Source organism: Pavona decussata, unplaced genomic scaffold (assembly GCF_977016875.1).
Source record: "Pavona decussata unplaced genomic scaffold, jaPavDecu1.1 SCAFFOLD_155, whole genome shotgun sequence".
Classification (NCBI taxonomy): Eukaryota; Metazoa; Cnidaria; class Anthozoa; order Scleractinia; family Agariciidae; genus Pavona; species Pavona decussata.
Window position 1 is genome coordinate 990,725 of NW_028145567.1, and position 19,328 is coordinate 1,010,052.

The 19,328-nt window shown below is 39.1% G+C and overlaps 2 protein-coding genes across 2 annotated transcripts; one reads left to right on the forward strand and one right to left on the reverse strand.

The window, feature by feature from the left end:
* Positions 1–619: 619 nt before the first annotated feature.
* Positions 620–9,694, reverse strand: LOC146465757 (26S proteasome non-ATPase regulatory subunit 4-like). The gene is made up of 8 exons (XM_085128226.1): positions 9,558–9,694; positions 9,332–9,472; positions 5,746–5,857; positions 5,024–5,110; positions 4,101–4,169; positions 2,847–3,059; positions 1,580–1,927; positions 620–1,005 (listed from the first exon to the last, which is right to left on the reverse strand). The coding sequence occupies exons 1-8, from the start codon at positions 9,581–9,583 to the stop codon at positions 787–789; spliced, it is 1,215 nt and encodes a 404-aa protein (XP_084984352.1). The 5' UTR covers positions 9,584–9,694; the 3' UTR covers positions 620–786.
* Positions 9,638–18,666, forward strand: LOC146465758 (uncharacterized). Its single transcript, XM_085128220.1, has 7 exons — positions 9,638–10,603; positions 11,565–11,728; positions 12,228–12,296; positions 13,809–13,933; positions 14,263–14,507; positions 15,276–15,430; positions 16,098–18,666. Exons 1-7 carry the CDS (start codon positions 9,638–9,640, stop codon positions 16,378–16,380), a joined length of 2,007 nt encoding a protein of 668 aa, XP_084984346.1. The 3' UTR covers positions 16,381–18,666.
* Positions 18,667–19,328: the final 662 nt, after the last annotated feature.

Here is a 19,328-nt window from a genome sequence, read left to right on the forward strand (position 1 = left end):
GGCGGTATTTTAGAAATTTTCGCGGTGCCATTAAGTCATCGGCATTTGAAATGCCGATAGGTATTTGTGCGTGCTCTTATTGGCTGAATTTAATACAACGTTTGATGAGAGTATGACACCCTGAAAACATGTTTATTGCTTTTGGAGAGATCTCGTAGAGTGCATATTATAATGCAAATTTGTGACTTGAAATAAAGCCTTTGAAACTCGTCTTGAATTCATTTTAGTTTCGTTTTGGCTTAATTCTTATCCGGCTTGCGCTTTCCAGATTTCTCTCGTGAAATCCCCGGAGGGTTTTTATGACATTTTTCCACGGCTTTGTTTTCTTTATTCAAAAGGTTAGCCTGCAGGAGCAGAGGTCTTTTCTAGCCTTTGTTTCGGCGGGAAAAGGCGTCGGAAACACATATACCACAAAACAAACAAACAAAAACGTAAAAAAATTAATGCCCTCCTTTCGACAATCTAGCTATATCAGGCACCGGAACCTTTGGGGATTACAAAACAGTCCATAGAAAAAAAAGAGACTATTTTGAAGTCTGGGGGTATTGAAAGTTTTGATACACACAAATATCTCAAGGGTGGAAAACCTTTAACAAGCAAAACGGGTCACAGACAAAACCTCATTTCAAACAATTTATTTACCGCAGCGGGCAAAACATTCTGCAGTCACCTAGGCTGAAAAAAAAAATTATGTTTATTATTTCCATAACTGATCCCAGAAGGATAATTATGCTTCTGCTATCCTCAAAAGCGCCAAACATATTTACAAACAAACTTTTACTGCCGTCATTTTTTGTCCTTTTTCTTGTCTTTGCTGGTGTCGTCCTCGTCCATGGGCTCTTCAGGGTCCTTCTCTTTACCATCTTCACTATCCTGCTGAGCGAGCGTTACCATGACTTTTTGTATGGCCTCGCTGCTAGGGTCCACGCCAGGTAACGTGCTCAGGACGTTCTTGATAAAGTCCGGATCAGACATGACCCCAGTGATGTCTTGTGTGTCATCTCCCTGGACAGACACCGAAAACAAGAAGTAGATAGTTAATTTTCAATTTCAATTGCTTCAATTCCTTTGGGATATTATGACTGGGGGCAAATTTACCATCAAGGCAATTGAACGAGAATGAAACGCAAGACCTCTGGAATACCAGTGCAGTGCTCTACCAACTGGGAGCTGGTCATTTCGTTAATTCGTAACATACTCGTGGAGGTAAAGTGATGGAAGTGGATATATAAGAAATACATATTTGAACGGCGGGTGGAAGAATGAATTAGTGAATGAACATCGCAGTTATGTACGCAAATTAAGCAGTTACGAAAAGAAAGCCTGAAAAAAATTCAGGCTTGAACGGGTTTTCGAACCCATGACCTCTGCGATACCGGTGCAGTGCTCTACCAACTGAGCTATCAAGCCAGCTGGGAGATGGTCATCTCTCGCTAAAACCATTCGGTGTCCGCCGTTATGGGGTGAGTCCGAAACAACGACATCTCTGTAATAGCGAGGTGTCCTCATGCTGCTTCTCTGCAAATAACGACAGAGCTGGTGAAATAACAACAAGACAAAAAGCAAATTGAACAGGAACCTGTGTATCTGTTTCCATAGCACTTGCAGTACCAGGCCTCTCCTCCCTCTCATCTTTGTCCTTCTCCATGTCCTTATCACTGTCTGGTCCGGCCTCTGCCTCTGCAGCCTCCAGGTTTTGTAGTGACAGTCTCATGGCATACTCAATCTGCTGCTCCTCTGTCATGGCACTGAAGTCAAACACTGGTGTCTGAGGAGTGGACATGGACAAGGCTTGCTGAAGCATCGCCTCTTCACTGTCCGGGATAGCAGCCTGAGGGGTGGGCGTTTCCTCTCCACTGGCTGCTGTTGCTCTGCGGGCTTCCTCCTCCTGTCGCTGCCGCTGCTCCTCCATGGATACACGAAGAGCCTGGAGAAGAAACAGACAAAAATAAATAAAATAAATCGACTTTGTTTAAGACGAACTAAGATTCCTGATCGAATCGCAACATACATGTAAAAATGTTTTTTTGAGGAGAGGGGACACCATAGTTACTGGAAGAAAACCTCTTGGAGCAAGAACAAGAACCAACAACAAACGCAACAGACAAACAGACATGCCACATTGGTAAGGGAGCGAGTGCTCTCACCACTGCACTATCCCTGTTTCCCATTCTCACTGTAATCCATTTATCAATGTGAAATTGACTAATTAAGCAATGTGAGTTGTTTAAATAATGATTCCTAGCTCCAGGGCAACTCCAACAAATCACATTACTCAGAGGACAGAAAAACAAAAGGAGGACAAAAGAACGAACAACAGAACAATGTTCCCAGCCCTTAAAAACAATGCAGCTAAAGAATATAAGGGTCCACTGAAAACAGAGCTTTTGAAAGGTGCAGGTCCACTGCACATTGTCTGTCTTCACCAAGGTGACATACTGCTCACTACTACAGCTGGGCGTAACCCTGTGATGGACAAGCATCCCAACCAGGGGGTAGAAGTAATAATACTCCCAAGGGACGGACCATTAGAAAAAAACAGAGAGGGGGTGACAATTCCCAAATCAAAATTCCAGCAAGCGTTGGTACCTAAAAACAAAATTCATGCAGAGGGGAAAATATTCCTGCACACAAATGGGTTTCAAAAAAAAAAAAATTCATACATTGAAAATTTTTCACCCCCCACCCCTCTGATTTAATCTAATGGTCCGTCCCTAATTGCTTCATGTTTAACTGGGTTAAGCTTAGTAGTGTGGGGCCACTGCAGCTCAAGCATGAATTTACCTTTACCCTGAGAGTTCAAAGACAAATAAGTGAGGTAATAACAACAACAAAAAAACACTCACCAGTGCAAGTTCAGGATCAGAGTTAGGATCAAAGCCATATTCTGAAGTATACTCCATTCCAGGGGCAGCTCCATCTTCACCCTGCAGAATGGGTGATGAAATAAGAGCATCCGACAGCAGGGGACCAGGGGGTACTGTGACCAGGTGACAAAGGTTACCCTCCTTACCATTCAGGGTGTTGATAAATGTTGTCAGCATGTCTGAGTTTGCAGACTGAAGAAAGAAAAATATGAAGAAATACTCAAAGGCATGTTTACTATCAGAGATCTCTTAAAGGTCACTGCCATCTCCAAAAAAATATGCAAATAAAAAAAAAATAAATGAATAAAAAGTACGGAAAAGAAAACTCTCATGAATACAAGGAAAGATGACCCCCCAAAAAAATCCTTCCCCCCCCCCCCCAAAAAAAAAAAAGAAAAGGAAAGCATGCCCTAGCGAAATTAAAATAAATAAATTTGACAACCTGTAAAGGGTACAAAAGAAAAAGTGCTATCCCTTGGTTTCTGAAGGTTTCTTAAAACAAGGACAACTTTGAGTTTTTGAAGTACAGTCGAACCTCTTTATTACGGACACCAAGGGGACAGGGATAAGTGTCCGTATTATAGAGGTGTCCTTTTTAGAGAGGTAGGCTTCATATGGATTTCTGTCTCTCAGGGACCAAGTGAACTGTCCGTAATAGAGAGGTGTCCGTAAGGAGAGGTTCCACTGTATATGTACATGACTGTGTTCACTCCTTTACTTGACATCTATTGCTGGTAGCTATGCTTGCCTTATTTTTGGCTGATTCTCACTGTTGTGTCTGCCCCAAACATGACAACATCTACTTAACAAATTGACGGCAGTTTTCTATGGTCTATACTCTTATAGACCATAAAATGACATAAAAAAATGTTCAAAACTCAAGTGGAACCGGCGAGTGGTTTCACTGCCAAGTTTTGGACTTTTTCTGGCGTCATTTTATGGTCTATAAGAGTATAGACCATAGAAAACTGATGTTGATTTGTTTTTTACAATAATATGGAAAAAGTACGAGCGGAATTGGCTATTTTTTTTCTCAACGTGCGTGTTACATCTGACGTCATTTTTATTGTCTGTAGTCTTTTAGACAATAGCTACAAGCCAATCAGCGCGCGGGAATTTGGACAGTTATTGTAAAAATGCGAAACAGACAGCTACTCTATCATGCATTTCATTAAAAGGAAGACAATACACGTGTAGATTATTAAAGTGTGAAGATAATAAAGTCATCCTCACCTCTTCTCCAAAGTTCACAATGTCAATGTTCACTTTCTCTTTTTTCAACTTCTTGGCTAACTTGACAAGCTACACGAATAAATCAAAATATACAGAGGCCATGCATTAGAAAAAAGAAATTTCGAACAAATGGTTGCTGATTTTTCATTGTTTCCTTTAAGATAGTTGTTTTTTTCTAAATCTAGATCTGCAGGACTTAATTTTCCTTTTGCAGTTCTAAATCCTACATTCAGAGAGATGGGATTGAGTTTGTTTTTTTCACAAGACACTAAACAGCCAAAGTATCTATCGACTGTGTGGGGTGGCCCATGGTAAATTTGAGACTGTGAGGTGGCAAGACGTAGTAGTCTTCCTTTCTACAAGCTCAAGACTCCGTACCCATGCAAAGGAAAATTATGGCTCAAGATGGCTTGGCCAAAAAGGCAGAACTACATAATTATTTTACACCTGTAAAATTTGACCGACATTTTGTAAGATTAGAAAAACAAAATTAGCTTTTCAGGATCCAAAAATAAATTTAAGCGTAGTAGCTTTTGATTCCTTCACAGAATCTTTGTCAAGTGGCAAGAGTCACATGTCTTGAGGTGGTATAAGTGACAAAGATATGTCCAAAAAGACTGCTGATAGTTCGTAACCTCTGTCTCGATTGAGTGAGGCCCCGGCACTGTATCTCGATGGCCTCTCATATCCTCCTCCTCCTCCTTTATTTTCAAAAATTTTGCGAGACATACAGTTTTTGAAAGGCCATTAACTTTGGATTCCCCTACTGTGAGTAAATTGAAGCAAATTATTTGACAAAATGCCACTGTAAAATTCTGCATAAGGGAAGTGTTCATTTGTGGACAATCAAGTGTACAGGAATAAAAAGAATATATCAAGACAAGGAGCAGTATTGTATTTCTCATAACACCCAGACAACTTACATCTTTTTCATCAGCTTCAACAGGACTTCCTACAAACACAATAATCCTCATTTTGTGATTTTTTCCTTGCCTATGTTTCAACACCAACTGCCAAAAGAAAAAAAAAAAACATACCAGTGATAACAATGATGGTCAGCCCTACACAAACACGTCCTAAAGCGACAAGCAACAGCCTCATTATTTTCTTGATTCTCACAAGATTTCATTATTGACTCGATCATCAAGGACTTTGATTATCAAGACTCAAAAGAAAAATATTTAAAGTCACTTTACTTTTCCCTTGTACTATATGCATCAATAAAAACACAAATGACACAATGAAAGGTGAAGGTCACGTTTGATTGATGGTATTCTGGAATAGGAATAAGCAGAATAGCCGTGAGATTTCTCCTTTTAAGAAAATTTTAGAAGACATTTGATTTCTGCTTAAACTTTAGCTGACACATGATAATTTAGGAGCCGTCTCGTACTCCAGTATCTCCAAAACCCTGTTATGAGGGATTTCTTGTCATCATTGTATGTATTCCTATTCTGGAATAGTGTCAATCGAATACACCCAAAGAGTATGACCTTAACACTATTCAATCTATTTTTTTTTTTAGTTCCTGAGCCTGGGTGGGTGGGGGCACATGCAGTGTAGCCACATAGTGCACTCCCCTACCCCTGGTTGAATAGATAGATTAAATAATTTATATTAGTCAGTGTACTCTTTCCATACTTACATGAGCTATTTTAACTGCTGTAATAAAGTTTATTTCCCCCTTGGACTGGACTCTGTGCAGAGAAGCCAGGATTTTGCCAACATCTGTTGTTAAAGTCACTAGCACCTCGAGACTGCAAACAAATCATTCTTTAATTAATAAATTAATTTATTATATTACAACACTGCATATTTAAAAAAAAATGTGTTTCAGTAAATAAACTTAGGTGAATGGAAGGGGAGGGGGGCCATATGTAAAGACAAGGATTTTATATGCTTCATATATGTATGCAGTACATTCCGAAATTAAGCAATGGTGTTATTACATTTGAGCTGCAAACAAAAAAAAAGAAAAAATGCTTTGTTTATAGTGGAAATGCACTTAGCTACCCAAAGCAGGCATTCCACTTAGAAATAACGGGAAACAAATAATAATCGAATTGAACATAACATGTTAAAATTCCCAACTGGTGGGAGGCAAACCAGCTGGCTATTTATTTACATGTTAAAATTCCCAACTGGTAGGAGGCAAACCAGCTGGCTATTTATTTACATGTTAAAATTCCCAACTGGTAGGAGGCAAACCAGCTGGCTATTTATTTACATGTTAAAATTCCCAACTGGTGGGAGGCAAACCAGCTGGCTATTTATTTACATGTTAAAATTCCCAACTGGTAGGAGGCAAACCAGCTGGCTATTTATTTACATGTTAAAATTCCCAACTGGTAGGAGGCAAACCAGCTGGCTATTTATTTACATGTTAAAATTCCCAACTGGTAGGAGGCAAACCAGCTGGCTATTTATTTACATGTTAAAATTCCCAACTGGTAGGAGGCAAACCAGCTGGCTATTTACAAGCGTGGCCGAGGCGGGACTTGAACCCGGGACCTCTGGATTTCAAGTCTGGCACCCTTACCACTGGGCCACGCCGCCTCCTTATAAAATATTGGGTGAAAATACATTCCAACATTACTAAAGAGATATTTACAAGGTGTTTTTAAAAGAAAAGACCCATCTTTGTGCAGGCAGTTTCTTTGCAGGTCAATGGACAATGTGTGAATTACCACTAGCAGAGGGTCAAGTTACATTTGACCTGGTTACTTTCACAGGAAGGATCCCTGCTTCTATATTACTTTGACATTTATGCTGTGCTGTTGCCACTTTGCGAAGTTTTTTATGAGTTTGCAAAAACTTTCCAATTGAAAGAAATGTTATGTTATGCTTTAAACCTGGTGAATAAATGATAGGATTTTTAAGTGGCAAACATAGTAGGGTGACCCTGATTCAAGAATTGCCCGTTTTTCTTTCTTTCTTTTTTTTTTTCCATCGTGATGGTCACCCACCCCAGACATCCGGTTTTTGCTAGGTCAAAACATTCAGGAGTTAGAGTCCTGGCCATGGCGGAGGAAAAAATCTTTTTTTCTACTGACTACTAGGTATTTACACTGGCAGTCTAAGCTAACTGTCAAATAACATGAACGTGAAATGGATGTACAGACGTTATACATAAATTTTAAAGGCTCGAATAGTCGATCGAGATTGTGGTTCAAGTTAGCAGGGATTTCGGGCGAAATGGAAGGAGAAAATACGATGGAGAAACATTCAAGGGTGACCAGAGCTTGTTCACATATATTTTGGCCGCTGTGAAGTCATTTAACTGGTAAAGCAATGATCAAATAGTAAACTTGGACAGGTCAAACTAACTGGAATTCAGGTCTCCATGGCACATCGGTCATCACATTATCATCAGCAAATTCCAGTATGACGTCAAGTAGCGTAATGTAAGGTTATCAAAACAATATCACACTATTGTTCTGACTTCAACTATTCAATTAGCTCAATTGCGCAGGGGGAAAAGGTTTTGAAAATTTATGAAGCGTACAGGGGGAATAAATGAGGCCACTTAGTAAACCTTTATGACTTTCTTGTTTCGGTTAGTGATGCAGGTAAACTTGGAAAAAGAAAAACTGAGCTCTGGTAACAGGAACTGAACCTACATGTATGACCACGGATGCTCTACCACTGAGCTGCAGAAGACTCATGGCCGCTAGGCCATCAAACTACAATAGGTTTATGTGACAAACATCCTGCATACTGCTAGGATTTCTTGAGTATGCAGGATGTTTGTCACATGAACCTACATGTAGTTTAATGGGCTAATGCCCATCAGTCTCCTGTAGCTCAGTGGTAGAGCAGGTCGAACTAGTAACTGGCAGGTCACTGACTGGTCGAACCCTATTGAGTTCTTTCTCCTCGAGTATGCCTGCATTACTGACTGAAAAAATTCATCTATCATTTATTGAGGAAGGGGGGGGGGGGGGGAGAATTGAGAGTTCATCTATCATCTATCATTTATTTAGTGCGTGTTGGTGGGGGGGGGGGGGGATTCAGAGTTACTTTGAGCAAAATTAATTTTGAAGGAGATTTTCAAGCCTTTTCAAGCTGATCTTTGGACAAAAGGTAGTGCTGGTGGTATGCTCTTTGAATCTTATTTTGTGTCATTGTCAAATTAATGTAGTGTTATTTTAGATCGAAGGTAAGAGATGCGTCCGATAATTCAGGCATTTTCAATTTAGGTACATGCATAGTGGAAATACTGCCTGTGGTTAAAAATACATAACTTACTTTTTATGCAAGCTATCAACACATAGTTCGTCCTAAAATTGTCAGTAAAGATCAGTCTACAGGGACAAGAAAATGTACTTCAAGATATTATCCGAGTTTTTTTTTACCGAAACAGTTCAATTTTGACACATCCGTTCAGCCATTTTCAATTTATGCTTGTGCAAACAGTGTGTATGGTTAAATATTCAAAATTTACTTTTTATGTGTGGTATCAACACAGGGTTGGTCTTACAATTGACAGCAAAGTTAAAATGCTTTTTAAAAGATGTCAGAAGAAATAAACGTTCAAAAAAGTTACCAAACAAAGAATCAAAACCAGTAAAATTTGGTCTTGTGTACTGACTATGCCATGGAACAAACATGGCTTTTGTCTCTTACACTTTGTTTCTAGTTTTCTTGGACATGTCTCCACTCACAGGCTGATACTTCAATGGCTAACGCACTTAAAAAACTGATCTTTTCATATATAAGAGTATGTAGTGGTTCCATGGACTTTAAACCTTGTTTCAATCTATTGTTTCATCAAATTGATGCAGTGTTGCTGCCGCACTTGACCCACAGATTAGTTTGACAAACTCTGCAGAAATTGTTTGCGCAATTTTCCTTTTTAGGGCAACCTCTTTATATAGTTTTCGCGTCCTTTCGATCTGCCATACTGCTTGGTTTCTGCCTATTCTCCCTCTCCCTCGCTCCTCTGGCGCGTGCACCTGGTTCCCTTTCTCCCTTCCCCTTTTTAGAACTTGCCACCTACATTTTGTGACTCAAACTCACAAATCACTGTTTTTGGAAGAGGGTTAGTATGACAGTGGTACATGTATACTTAATGTATGGGGTTGTATGGGAATCTTTCCATTTTCTATGCAATCAATATTTTAAAATTTAGCAATGTACATTGTATCAGTGAAAACCGGAATCAAGACTGGGTTTCAGTAGTATAGTTCTCGTGAGAAACTTGAAACCAAACACAAAATTTAAAATCTCACCTAGCCAAGGTCATGAGCCCAACATTATTTTCTGGGTTTTGCCTAGTCTTTGAGTGGCAAACTAAGCTAACTGCATCTTGCTGTGCTTGTAATCTCGTGGGAAGAAAGTCGCCATTTCTCATCCACTCACTGTTATCCACGCTGTACAAAAACACAAAATAATTTTATGAAATCTTAGTCCATTTCAACTGCTGTAATCCCGGAAGAGATTGTGTAAGAATCTTACCAAACAACCGTAGATTCAAGCACCATTTTCACCAAGTAAATTGTATCAGAGGAAGAGTTTTTTCACAGTTTTTTGTCAAAATGACTCAACGCATTTCTGCTCATGCTCTGTTTGAGGTACCGCTGACTAAAACGTCGCCCCCAAATACTTGCTGGTCAGCAGTTGTTCTTTTTGTTGATTGTTTATTCAGAAAATTTTTCTCCGGCGTCGATTTTGGCAAGATTTCAAAGCAAATTCGTTATTGGCACGCTTTAAATGCCAAGAGAAAAACGGTCGTTATCATGGATAAACTGTTCGAGAAAATCGGAGACCATTTTAACAATCCAGAGATGTCTGACCGAATTTTGGTGGTGAAGATTCGAAAAGATGGCTGGGAGAAATTAGAAGCCGCACGTCGAGTGAAGAACATGACAAAAACCAACTCTAGTGACGAGGATACAAGCGTGGCAACAAACGATACACCAGTAGGAAATCCAGATATGCTGGAAGAAAATGGTTATGTTGAGCCTAGTAACGAAGAATCGCCAAGGACGCATTCTTCTGTAGACGATTCGATTGGCGACTCCAGAACTGTGAGTAGTCTGAGTTGCGATTCCGGAATAGGCCTGGAAACATGTACCTCATCGCTCGAAGCAAAACGAACAGTAAAGAGTAAAAAGCGAGAAGTATCATTGGTTGTGGTTGAGAACGAAAAGACGGTAAATAGTGAGAAATTACATTCTGAACAGCAAGCTACCGGCGACTCGTCATCTTTAGATTCAGCCTCGGATGCCACTTTCAATAAATTACTAATGACAGACATTGGTTATGCAAATAAAGCTGGGGCCATAGGCCTGACTACTGCAAGTAACACAAGCTTTGCATCTATGGAAGAAGATGCTTCAGAGAAAAGTGTTCCAAACACTAGTGAAGAGGATTTGGCACTAGCCAACACTGTTATACGTGAACACCAGCTGTGTGTACATAGCTTTTGGCTAGCACTGAATAGTTCCTATTTTAGAAGCCTGTTTTTCAGTTCTGGGATGAAGGAAACTAAAGTGAAAAAGGTAGGAGACTGGCTTTTTGAAATCATTTTACTCATGGACTAAATATAAACAAGGTTTCTTTTTGTTTCCTTCACACTTCTGATATTATGAGAAAAGGGACTAACATCCCTAATAGACTGCTAGCAGCTCATTCGTTAGCCTGATTCTCGGATGGCCCAGGCTGTTATGACTGTTACCTTGGTTTGATTACCAGCTGCTTTTCAGGAAATGAGCCAGAGCTGAGTGAGAGGCGGAAATCAAACCTAATAAAAATAAATTATTTATTTTTACCCTTCTCGTGGAAAATCGGGAAAATGGTAATTAAAAAATGGGTTTGTCATATTAAAGGGGTTCATAACATGAGAAACTAACTGATGTCCCAGACAAACTGTGAGCCTAAGGCCTGGTTCATATGCCAAACTTTTCATGAACCTAACCTAATACCTCGAATTAAGTACATGAAAAGTTCGGTGTCTGAATCAGTTCAGAATGGCTGTTTCAATTTGGAACGGCTCAGCCATTCTTCCCGCCTGGCTCAGCCAGGAATTTCGGCTGTTTCAATTTGGAACGGCTCAGCCATTCTTCCCGCCTGGCTCAGCCAGGAATTTCGGCTTTGGAATGGCTTTGATTCAGATGTCGAACTTTTCATGAGCTGGTGTCTGAACTGGGCCTAAATCACTAAATTTGTCGTTAATAAAAAAATGCTAATAAATTTTATTCTATCCAATATTTCACCATTAATATGAACTTTTCTGTAACAGTCACACACTAGAGTCACAGTTTGTATGGGATCCCTGCAGTTGCTCTACAGTTATTAAGATGGCAGTTATTTAAGTTCCTCTACTTGCTTACAAAAAAGAAGAAAGAAAGCTTAAGGTACATGTACACTGACTAGATGCAAGAAATGAAACCTAATCTGCTGTTTGGATTGCTTTTTTAACTGGGATGAAACTTTTTAAATTATGTTTTAATATTCCAACAGGTTGAAATGAATATCAGTGAGTCACTGTCATCAATGTTCTTGCTGTTGATTGAGTCACTGTATAAACCTGATGTTGTGATGACAGAAAGTGTGGAGAATCTTCTTATTCTTATGAGGCTTGCACATGTCTATGATGCAGAGAGCACTCTCAAGACTTGCCAAAAGTATGTTAGGTTTTCGTTTTACATTTTATTATTTTGATTTCTTTTTGTTTTCTTTCCTTCACTTTATTTTGTGATGCTCCTCATCAGCGATATCTCCTCTCCTCCCCTGCCCTTCTCTTCTCTTCGGACATCCTCTCCTCCTCCTCCTCCCTCTCTTTTACTCTTCTTCTCTTCCCTTCTCTTCCCTCCTCTCCTCTTTGCTACTCTTCTCTTTCCTTCCCTTCTCTTCTCTTTTCTCTTCCCTTTGCTTCTTTTCCCTCCTTCTCTTTTCTTCTGTTCTCTTTCTCTTTCTCTCCTTTGGCCAAAGATTTAGAAGTGCTCATACACTGTTTAAATACCAAACTGAATCATTATTGACCCATTGGGATGTTGGATGCAGTGAGTACTTTATCAGCAAGGCTGTTTCGCTGTTGCAGACTTAAATACATAGTAGTGAACGAAATTCTTTCCTAATCAGGTTATTAACATGTTAACCTTTCGGTTGATTTTCTATTTGCAGACTTTTGAGTTCAGCTGAACTGACAGTTGAGATTTGTGACAAGTCTGTGAATATGCAAGAACATGAAAGGTATCACAAGAAATGTGGCAGATACATCATTTTAACTACATACAGCAGTAAGCTGCGTTAGAATTCTTAATATTTTTAACAGAGAATGGGATGGGGGAGGGGTGGGGTCAGATCAATTTTCACAGAAAAACAGTGTCATTTAATTTTTCACATCATTTCACATCATTGTTGGTAGCAGCTACAAATCACAGTCCAGGATAATCGAAGCACAAATTTTAATTTCACACACAGAACGATCATAGAAAATTGCAGATCCCTTTCACAAGGAAAAAGAACCTCATTTCATCTCACACCATCAAAATATGAAGATTCATGAATAACTCATAAACTTCCATTTCTGTACTCTTACTCGTACCAGTAAGTCACAGAAAAGAACTGAATGAGACCTCATCTCTCCAGCCCCCCCACTCATCAGACTTCTATAAGCTCATAGGCCTCTCTCTCCTCCATAGGGGCATCTTTGGATAAATAAGAAGACAGAAAACAAACCATGTTGGGGATAGAGATAATAATCCTCTTTTCGACTCGTGTTTTTTTCACTTTCTGTTGTTTAATTCAGAGGAGAGAGATTTTATAGTCAATCCCTGGCCAAACAGAGGCGAAATTTGACATCAATTTTTTAAGGTGGTCTTTTTCACAGCCTTGTATGGAGTGGCCAAGGGGACTTACATGTTAGTAACCCCATTCCCAGGACCCTGGGTTGACAAGTTAGACACAAGATGCTAAAGAGCCATTTCAGAGTAGTCTTACAGTTTCGCTTGGAAGAAAACAACACTGACACAAAGTTGTATTGGATGGTCAAACGACGGGAAACTGCTGGGCCAATCAGCATTCGAATATGAGCTTGATCAAAAGTGATAGGGCTGTCATTAGCAACCAGCTGTTAAGACTAGCAACCACAGTGAAGTTAGGCGGCTAATGAGGGATTGAAAATGGTTTAATTAAAGACAACAGGCGTGAGAGACTCTCTTTTACGACTTGTGGAGCCGGCTTGTCCAAAGCTTGAATAGGGAAATTAAGCAACGACGACAGCGATGGCAACAAGAACGCCACCAAAACTAAAGCTCTAATTAGCAAAAACAGTCGCTATTCATCTGCGTTTTTCATTTTGGTACGTTTCTTTGCCGTCCTCTGCAAAACAACGTGAAATAACCAAATTCAAGATTTTGTGCCAACTATTTCTATTTTAACTTGAGCCCCGTTCAGCCTTCTAATTTAACCACTACTAATTCACAAATTGAGTGAGGTGGAATCATTGTTTCGCGAATTATCTCAAATAATATGAAATTATATTTTCAAGACACCTTTTCGCTGGCCTCGTCGCCCGTCAAACGCGAGTCATTTTTACCTATTTACACACCTTAAGGTACAAAGCGATAGTTTGATCACAGCTTCTCGTGTCTTAAGAAACGATGCAATGGCGGACTAGGCTTGGACGAGATTGGCCTGAAGTCAGGTGCGCACTTCTATATATCAATAAAAATCTCATTTCATGTGTTCTTTGCTTGTTAGACTCCCTGAGATGGCGGAATTTATCAGCCGGTGTGAAGAATTTCTTGTTGAAGAATTCAGTCCGTTAGATTCCCAGTGGTCAAATGAAGACTTTCTCTCTCTGAGTTCCAATGGGTTACAGAAAGGTTGGTTTTCTTAAAGTTCGTTCTTGGCCTGGACGCAGATTTTGATTATAAGGAAACGAACAGCTCTCTTTTTGAGGCTTTAACTGAAACACCGTTAACTGCTCAAAAGTATAACAAACCCACCCTGGAGAGCACTTTTAACGGTAAATCCAACGATTTTGTAAAAAACCTCGAATGTCATTTCCAGAAAGTAATGAAATTAAAAGGTCTCTAAATCTTAACTCCAAAAAATTTTTTTCGCATTTTAACGTTATCTTTAACGGATGCTTGACCGCGTTCTCATTGACTAGGTTCATTTTCATTACAACTTGTTGTGATAAATCTTTCAGTCCTTTCCAGTAACGATCTCTGCGTATCTTCGGAGAACACCGTATTCCTTGCTCTCATGAAGTGGGCGGAGGTGAATGAAGTGTTTGATGATCAACTCGAGCCGCTGCTGGAACTGGTGCGGTTCAAATCCATGACCATCAACTATCTGCATGATGTGGTAACCAGCGACCATCCCATAGCCTCTACAGTTACTAAGTTTCCGCTGTTGTTCGAGGAAGCTGTATTTTACCATGCATTTTCTAAGGTACGTATTTGTCACTGTTAGATCTAAGCTTGTAGACGCCGACGGTGTGAAAACATAATGTGATGGGACTGGTCACTGACCAAACTTTAAAAGTTTGTGTGTGGGTCAAGGTGATTCCATTTGATTGCAACGTGTATTGTTCTCAATAGTGTTTCCTAGTTGTACTACAACAACAACAACAACATGTGAAATTTATTTACCTTAGTTCACATGAAGTAGTTACAAGAATTAAACAACCATATCGAGTAAAATTCCACCCAGAATAACTATAAGGGCTAATCTAGCTGGGTGGCTGATCTGGCAAAATATTGAAGAAAAGAAAGGTCGATGTCTATTCAAAAATAAACACACAAACAAACATGGATACACAAAAAAGAAAAAGAGAAAAGAACTGATAATGATAAAATAAAAAGATAAACAAGGCGGCATTGTATGAACAACATGTATTTGCTATGTCTTGGGAGTGGTTTTTCGTTTTAGTCTTTAGGGCCACAACTTTATTGGTGTTAGACACTATTATGTACTACCTTCGCTAAATAAAGACTCTACTACTACTAAGTAAACCAGACCTTTCCCGATGAAGCATGCGCCTGAAACTCCTAAATCGTCTAATGCGATCGAGGCTTAAATGGTACTAGACCTTGTGCAAAGATATCGAGTCAGGTACTTTGTGCTGGCGATTCTGGTGCGTCTTGAATCTATAAGCGAAATTTGTGACTGGAAATTTTACCGCTTTCTACTCACGGCTTTTTGTTCTCAAATTTCCAGGAAAGGCAATGTGAAGAAGGGGAGCCTGTTGCGAGGAAAGCCTATGACGAGCCAGTTGTATTCAATTGGTCAGTGGACATTGGTGAAGACGTGGAAGTGGAGAAGAAAAAGAAGATCATTAAATCGCCGCATTTCTGGGTCAGCGGATACGAAATGTAAGATTACCTCAATCTGGTTACTAGGGTCCTTTGGATCTTTGGCCAGCGGATGGTCGCTAGGAGAGACGTTAAGCGGGCAGCCAATCAAAAAATTCAAATGTTTTCGATTTTCCTAGTCTGTCTTCAGGCGATCAACGAAATTTTCGCAAAAAAAGTTTCTGTCACAATGTTTCTTCGTTTTTTGAGAAATCTTCTGATAGCGTTCGCTTCATTTAACAAATGGTGAAATCCAAATCGACGGGAAGGTATGAGGGAAAAATTAGTGTGGAGCGTTCCTTACCAACGATGTTGGAGAAGGCACATGGTAAAAGAATATTGGAATGGACTTTGAAAGTATATGCGTCAGTTGGCGCACAACAATTTAAGAATTCAAGGTTGAAAATGGTTGGACATTTTGATTTCCCGTGTATATAAGAAACTAAAACTATTTCAGTCTGGTATTTGAAATAGGTTTAATTTAAAAAGTCCAAAGATAAAATAATAGACAAACATTAATAAAATTTATATTTGAACGGAGTTCATGTTATGTGGTCATAACGGACTCGTATACAGCTGTTTCGACAAAGACAACCTTTGTCGAAACAGCTGTATATTCTTTAAAAATATTCAGTGGACAAGATTCACGATTTTACAACTTACAGCTATATTGTATTCTGGTTTTCAGGTTTCTAGAGCTTAAACTGAGGACTTCTGGTTGTCAAGGTCTCTACCTGACAATAAGCACACGTGACTTCCGCCACAGCAGCAAGGGATTCGTTAAACTGGCTTACTCTCTGACGTCAAACTTTCCCAAGGCCACGCGAGTCATCAACGAAGCGGACGTGTTTGACCGGGAGGGGTCTGGGTGGGGTTATGAAGAATTCTTCCCTCTAAGTTGGGCTGAATTCAAAGACCAACTGAAAAGAACTCCTTTGATAATTACGTCACAAGTTAGTCTTCTTGAATAGGGGAGTCCAGAATAACTCAGTTAGTTTTTGGTCCCGGGAAAACCAACATTACTGCCTTAATGTGGGCCGGACAGGGTATTTTTTTTACGCCCGCTTCAAGATGGCAGATGCTATATTTATTGTATAAATCACACTTAGCTACTTTTTCGTACTTTTTTAAGTTAGAAAAAGAAAAAAAAAGAAAAAAAGATGACCCCAAGAAGAGTCGAATCCGGGTCGTCGGATTACTAAGCAGGAACCTTACCACTTTTTTGCTAGATATCCTAACCCCAAATATAAAGGCTAACCGCAGGCTGCCTAAGCTAAATTAGGCTAATCGTAGAGCTATTTAGGCTAACCGGAGCGTTTTTGTTAGTTACCAGTCTGTCACGGTAAGTATCCGCCATCTTGAAGTGGGCGAAAAAAAAAATTGTCCCGACAGGGGCGAAGGAAACAAAAGCCCCTTCGCAGTTTTGCGTTCAAATCTTTAAATTAATAGAGCGCTCGCTTATTATTAAGTAACGACATAGCACCTTATGTCCCACCAAGCTTACATGGTTTCGTGTTTATAAACGTGAAGATATTTTGAGCGGTCGGCAATTTTCACCGATCTTTAGCTGCTTAGGGACTGTAGGCTACTAAAATATTCAAAATTCGTTGCGTACAAAGTGACGGAAATTTCGGAAAGTGGCGAGGATTTAGCTGCCCTTTTGGTATACTTACTTTTGGGGGCTTGGTCCTTCCAACTGGTGCCTTGAAACATTCATGTATATTGTGTCGTTCTTGCTGACGTGAAAAGTGTTTAGAAATACGCACAATTTTGAGTACCTCTGTGCTTTACACCTTTACCTTTAAGCGCGCTTTTTTCTACAAAGGTGAAAATTTTTTTTTAATAATTCTTAGAATTTATAACTGTTTGAGACTTCCTTTAATGTTACTATCCTAGACTATTTGTGATCTCCTTTTATTTATTTATTTTTTAACAGGACCTGCATTGATAGCAGTTTCCTTTATAAAACTGATGTAGCAATCCTGTATAAATATGTTTGAATTATTGTTATTGTTGTTGTTATTATTATTATTATTATTATTATTATTATCATTATCATTATCATTATCATTATCATTATCATTATCATTATCATTATCATTATCATTATCATTACCATTATCATTATCATTATCATTATCATCATCATCATTATCATTATCATTATTATTATTATCATTATTATTATTATTATTATTATTATTATTATTATTATTATTATTATTATTATTTATAAAAATTCTACGGCCGTTCTTGCTTTCGTGAAAAATGTTAAGACATACGCGCAATTTCGGATACCTGAAAACATTTTTTTATATAAAACTTATACAGGCCGTTCTTGCTTCCGTGTCAATTTGTACTAAAAAGGTGTTATAAGTGATTTTCTAGTAAAATTCATAGAGATCACCGAGATCAGAGACCGTTTCTTTTTGCAGACCACAACAGTTTACTCTCTCGTACCATTGGCATAGAGTTCGGGATACTTTTGACACCGTTTCATTCGGAGTTGTTGCTATTTTGGATATTTCTGAACTGTTGAAGTATTACCAGCCATATCGGACAGTTAGGTCAACAAGATCAACAAGCTTAAGTCTACTACAAATAGCTAAAACGAATACCCTCACCTATGGCGATAGGGCGTTTTCTGTTTGCGCGCCTAAATTGTGGAATAAGCTGCCACTTGAAATAAGAAGCTCAGACACTCTAGCTAGACTTCTCTTTTCTAGATAAATTCTAAGTATATTTATATAAGTATAAGTTTAAATCGTTCAAGCATCATTATTGTAAATATTGCGTACTTAATTCTCCATAGTTGTAAGCTGCATGGAGACTGAGTGGGATGCTCCTAATACCTTACTGTTATTACTAAACAACGGTCAAATCTTATTGCTACTTCGTAAGGGTTATGGCAATTTTGTTTCGGGGCAGGGGAGGGGGGGGGGTTGAACTTAACGGTGCTAGCTGATACATGCTCCTTGCCCTAACTTGTGGAGGCGCGGTTACACAAAGAGTAAGCACGCTGAGGTTTCGAAAAGGACGGTGGTTCTGCCTCATCTTTCTTACCATGATACTGACAAAAACGTCTCCGAAAGAGATTCTCATCGTTTTAACACATTTCACATTCATGTGGTTGAAGATAAAAAAAAAACCTTAAAAAAAAAAAAACCTTGATCATTGTCGTTGTTTTTGCGAAGTGAAATCAGCCAGATCTAAAAAAAATTCTTGTTTGTTTTCAATAAAACAATTATCCCACTGGCGCTAGTTGGCTATCTATCATCTCATATCCAACGTGCGCTCGTGGAATAATTGTTAAATATTGTTATAAATGAAACCAAAACGCGTCTACCGTACATTTGGGGTCAGTCCGTTGAATCTTATTTTAAGATCATTTTGGTTGCTGTTCTCGAAGATTAATACTCATATGCAATGTATGTATAAATGTACTTGCGTTCTGGAACGGTTTGGATTGAGTGTCGTAAAACCAAAACGAAAGTAATTGCTCTGACCAATCACAACAGACGTGGACAGCCTAATGAACCAATCAGAATTCGAAGGAAATACATGTAACAGGCGCCAAGCGCGGGAAAACGCGTGCGACCAAGACACACGAGTGGTTTTGGTTTGGCTTCCTATTGGTTGAAAAAAATGGCGCGAACTTTGCCAACCAATCATAAAGCGCAGTAAAGCAAAACGAAAACAAACGCAAAAGCGCCAACGCTATAATCTGATTGGCCACATTACAAGCGCAGTTTTTGCACTAAATAACGTTGTACATAATAAAGTAAAACTTTAAACTTTTCAGTTTAGTGAAATAGTAACCAAGATGAAAATTATAACAGGTTCTTGACTGAAATTATTAGACCATTCTTTAGACCAGACTGTTCGTTCTAGCACGATTTTCTACATCGCGCAGAATGCC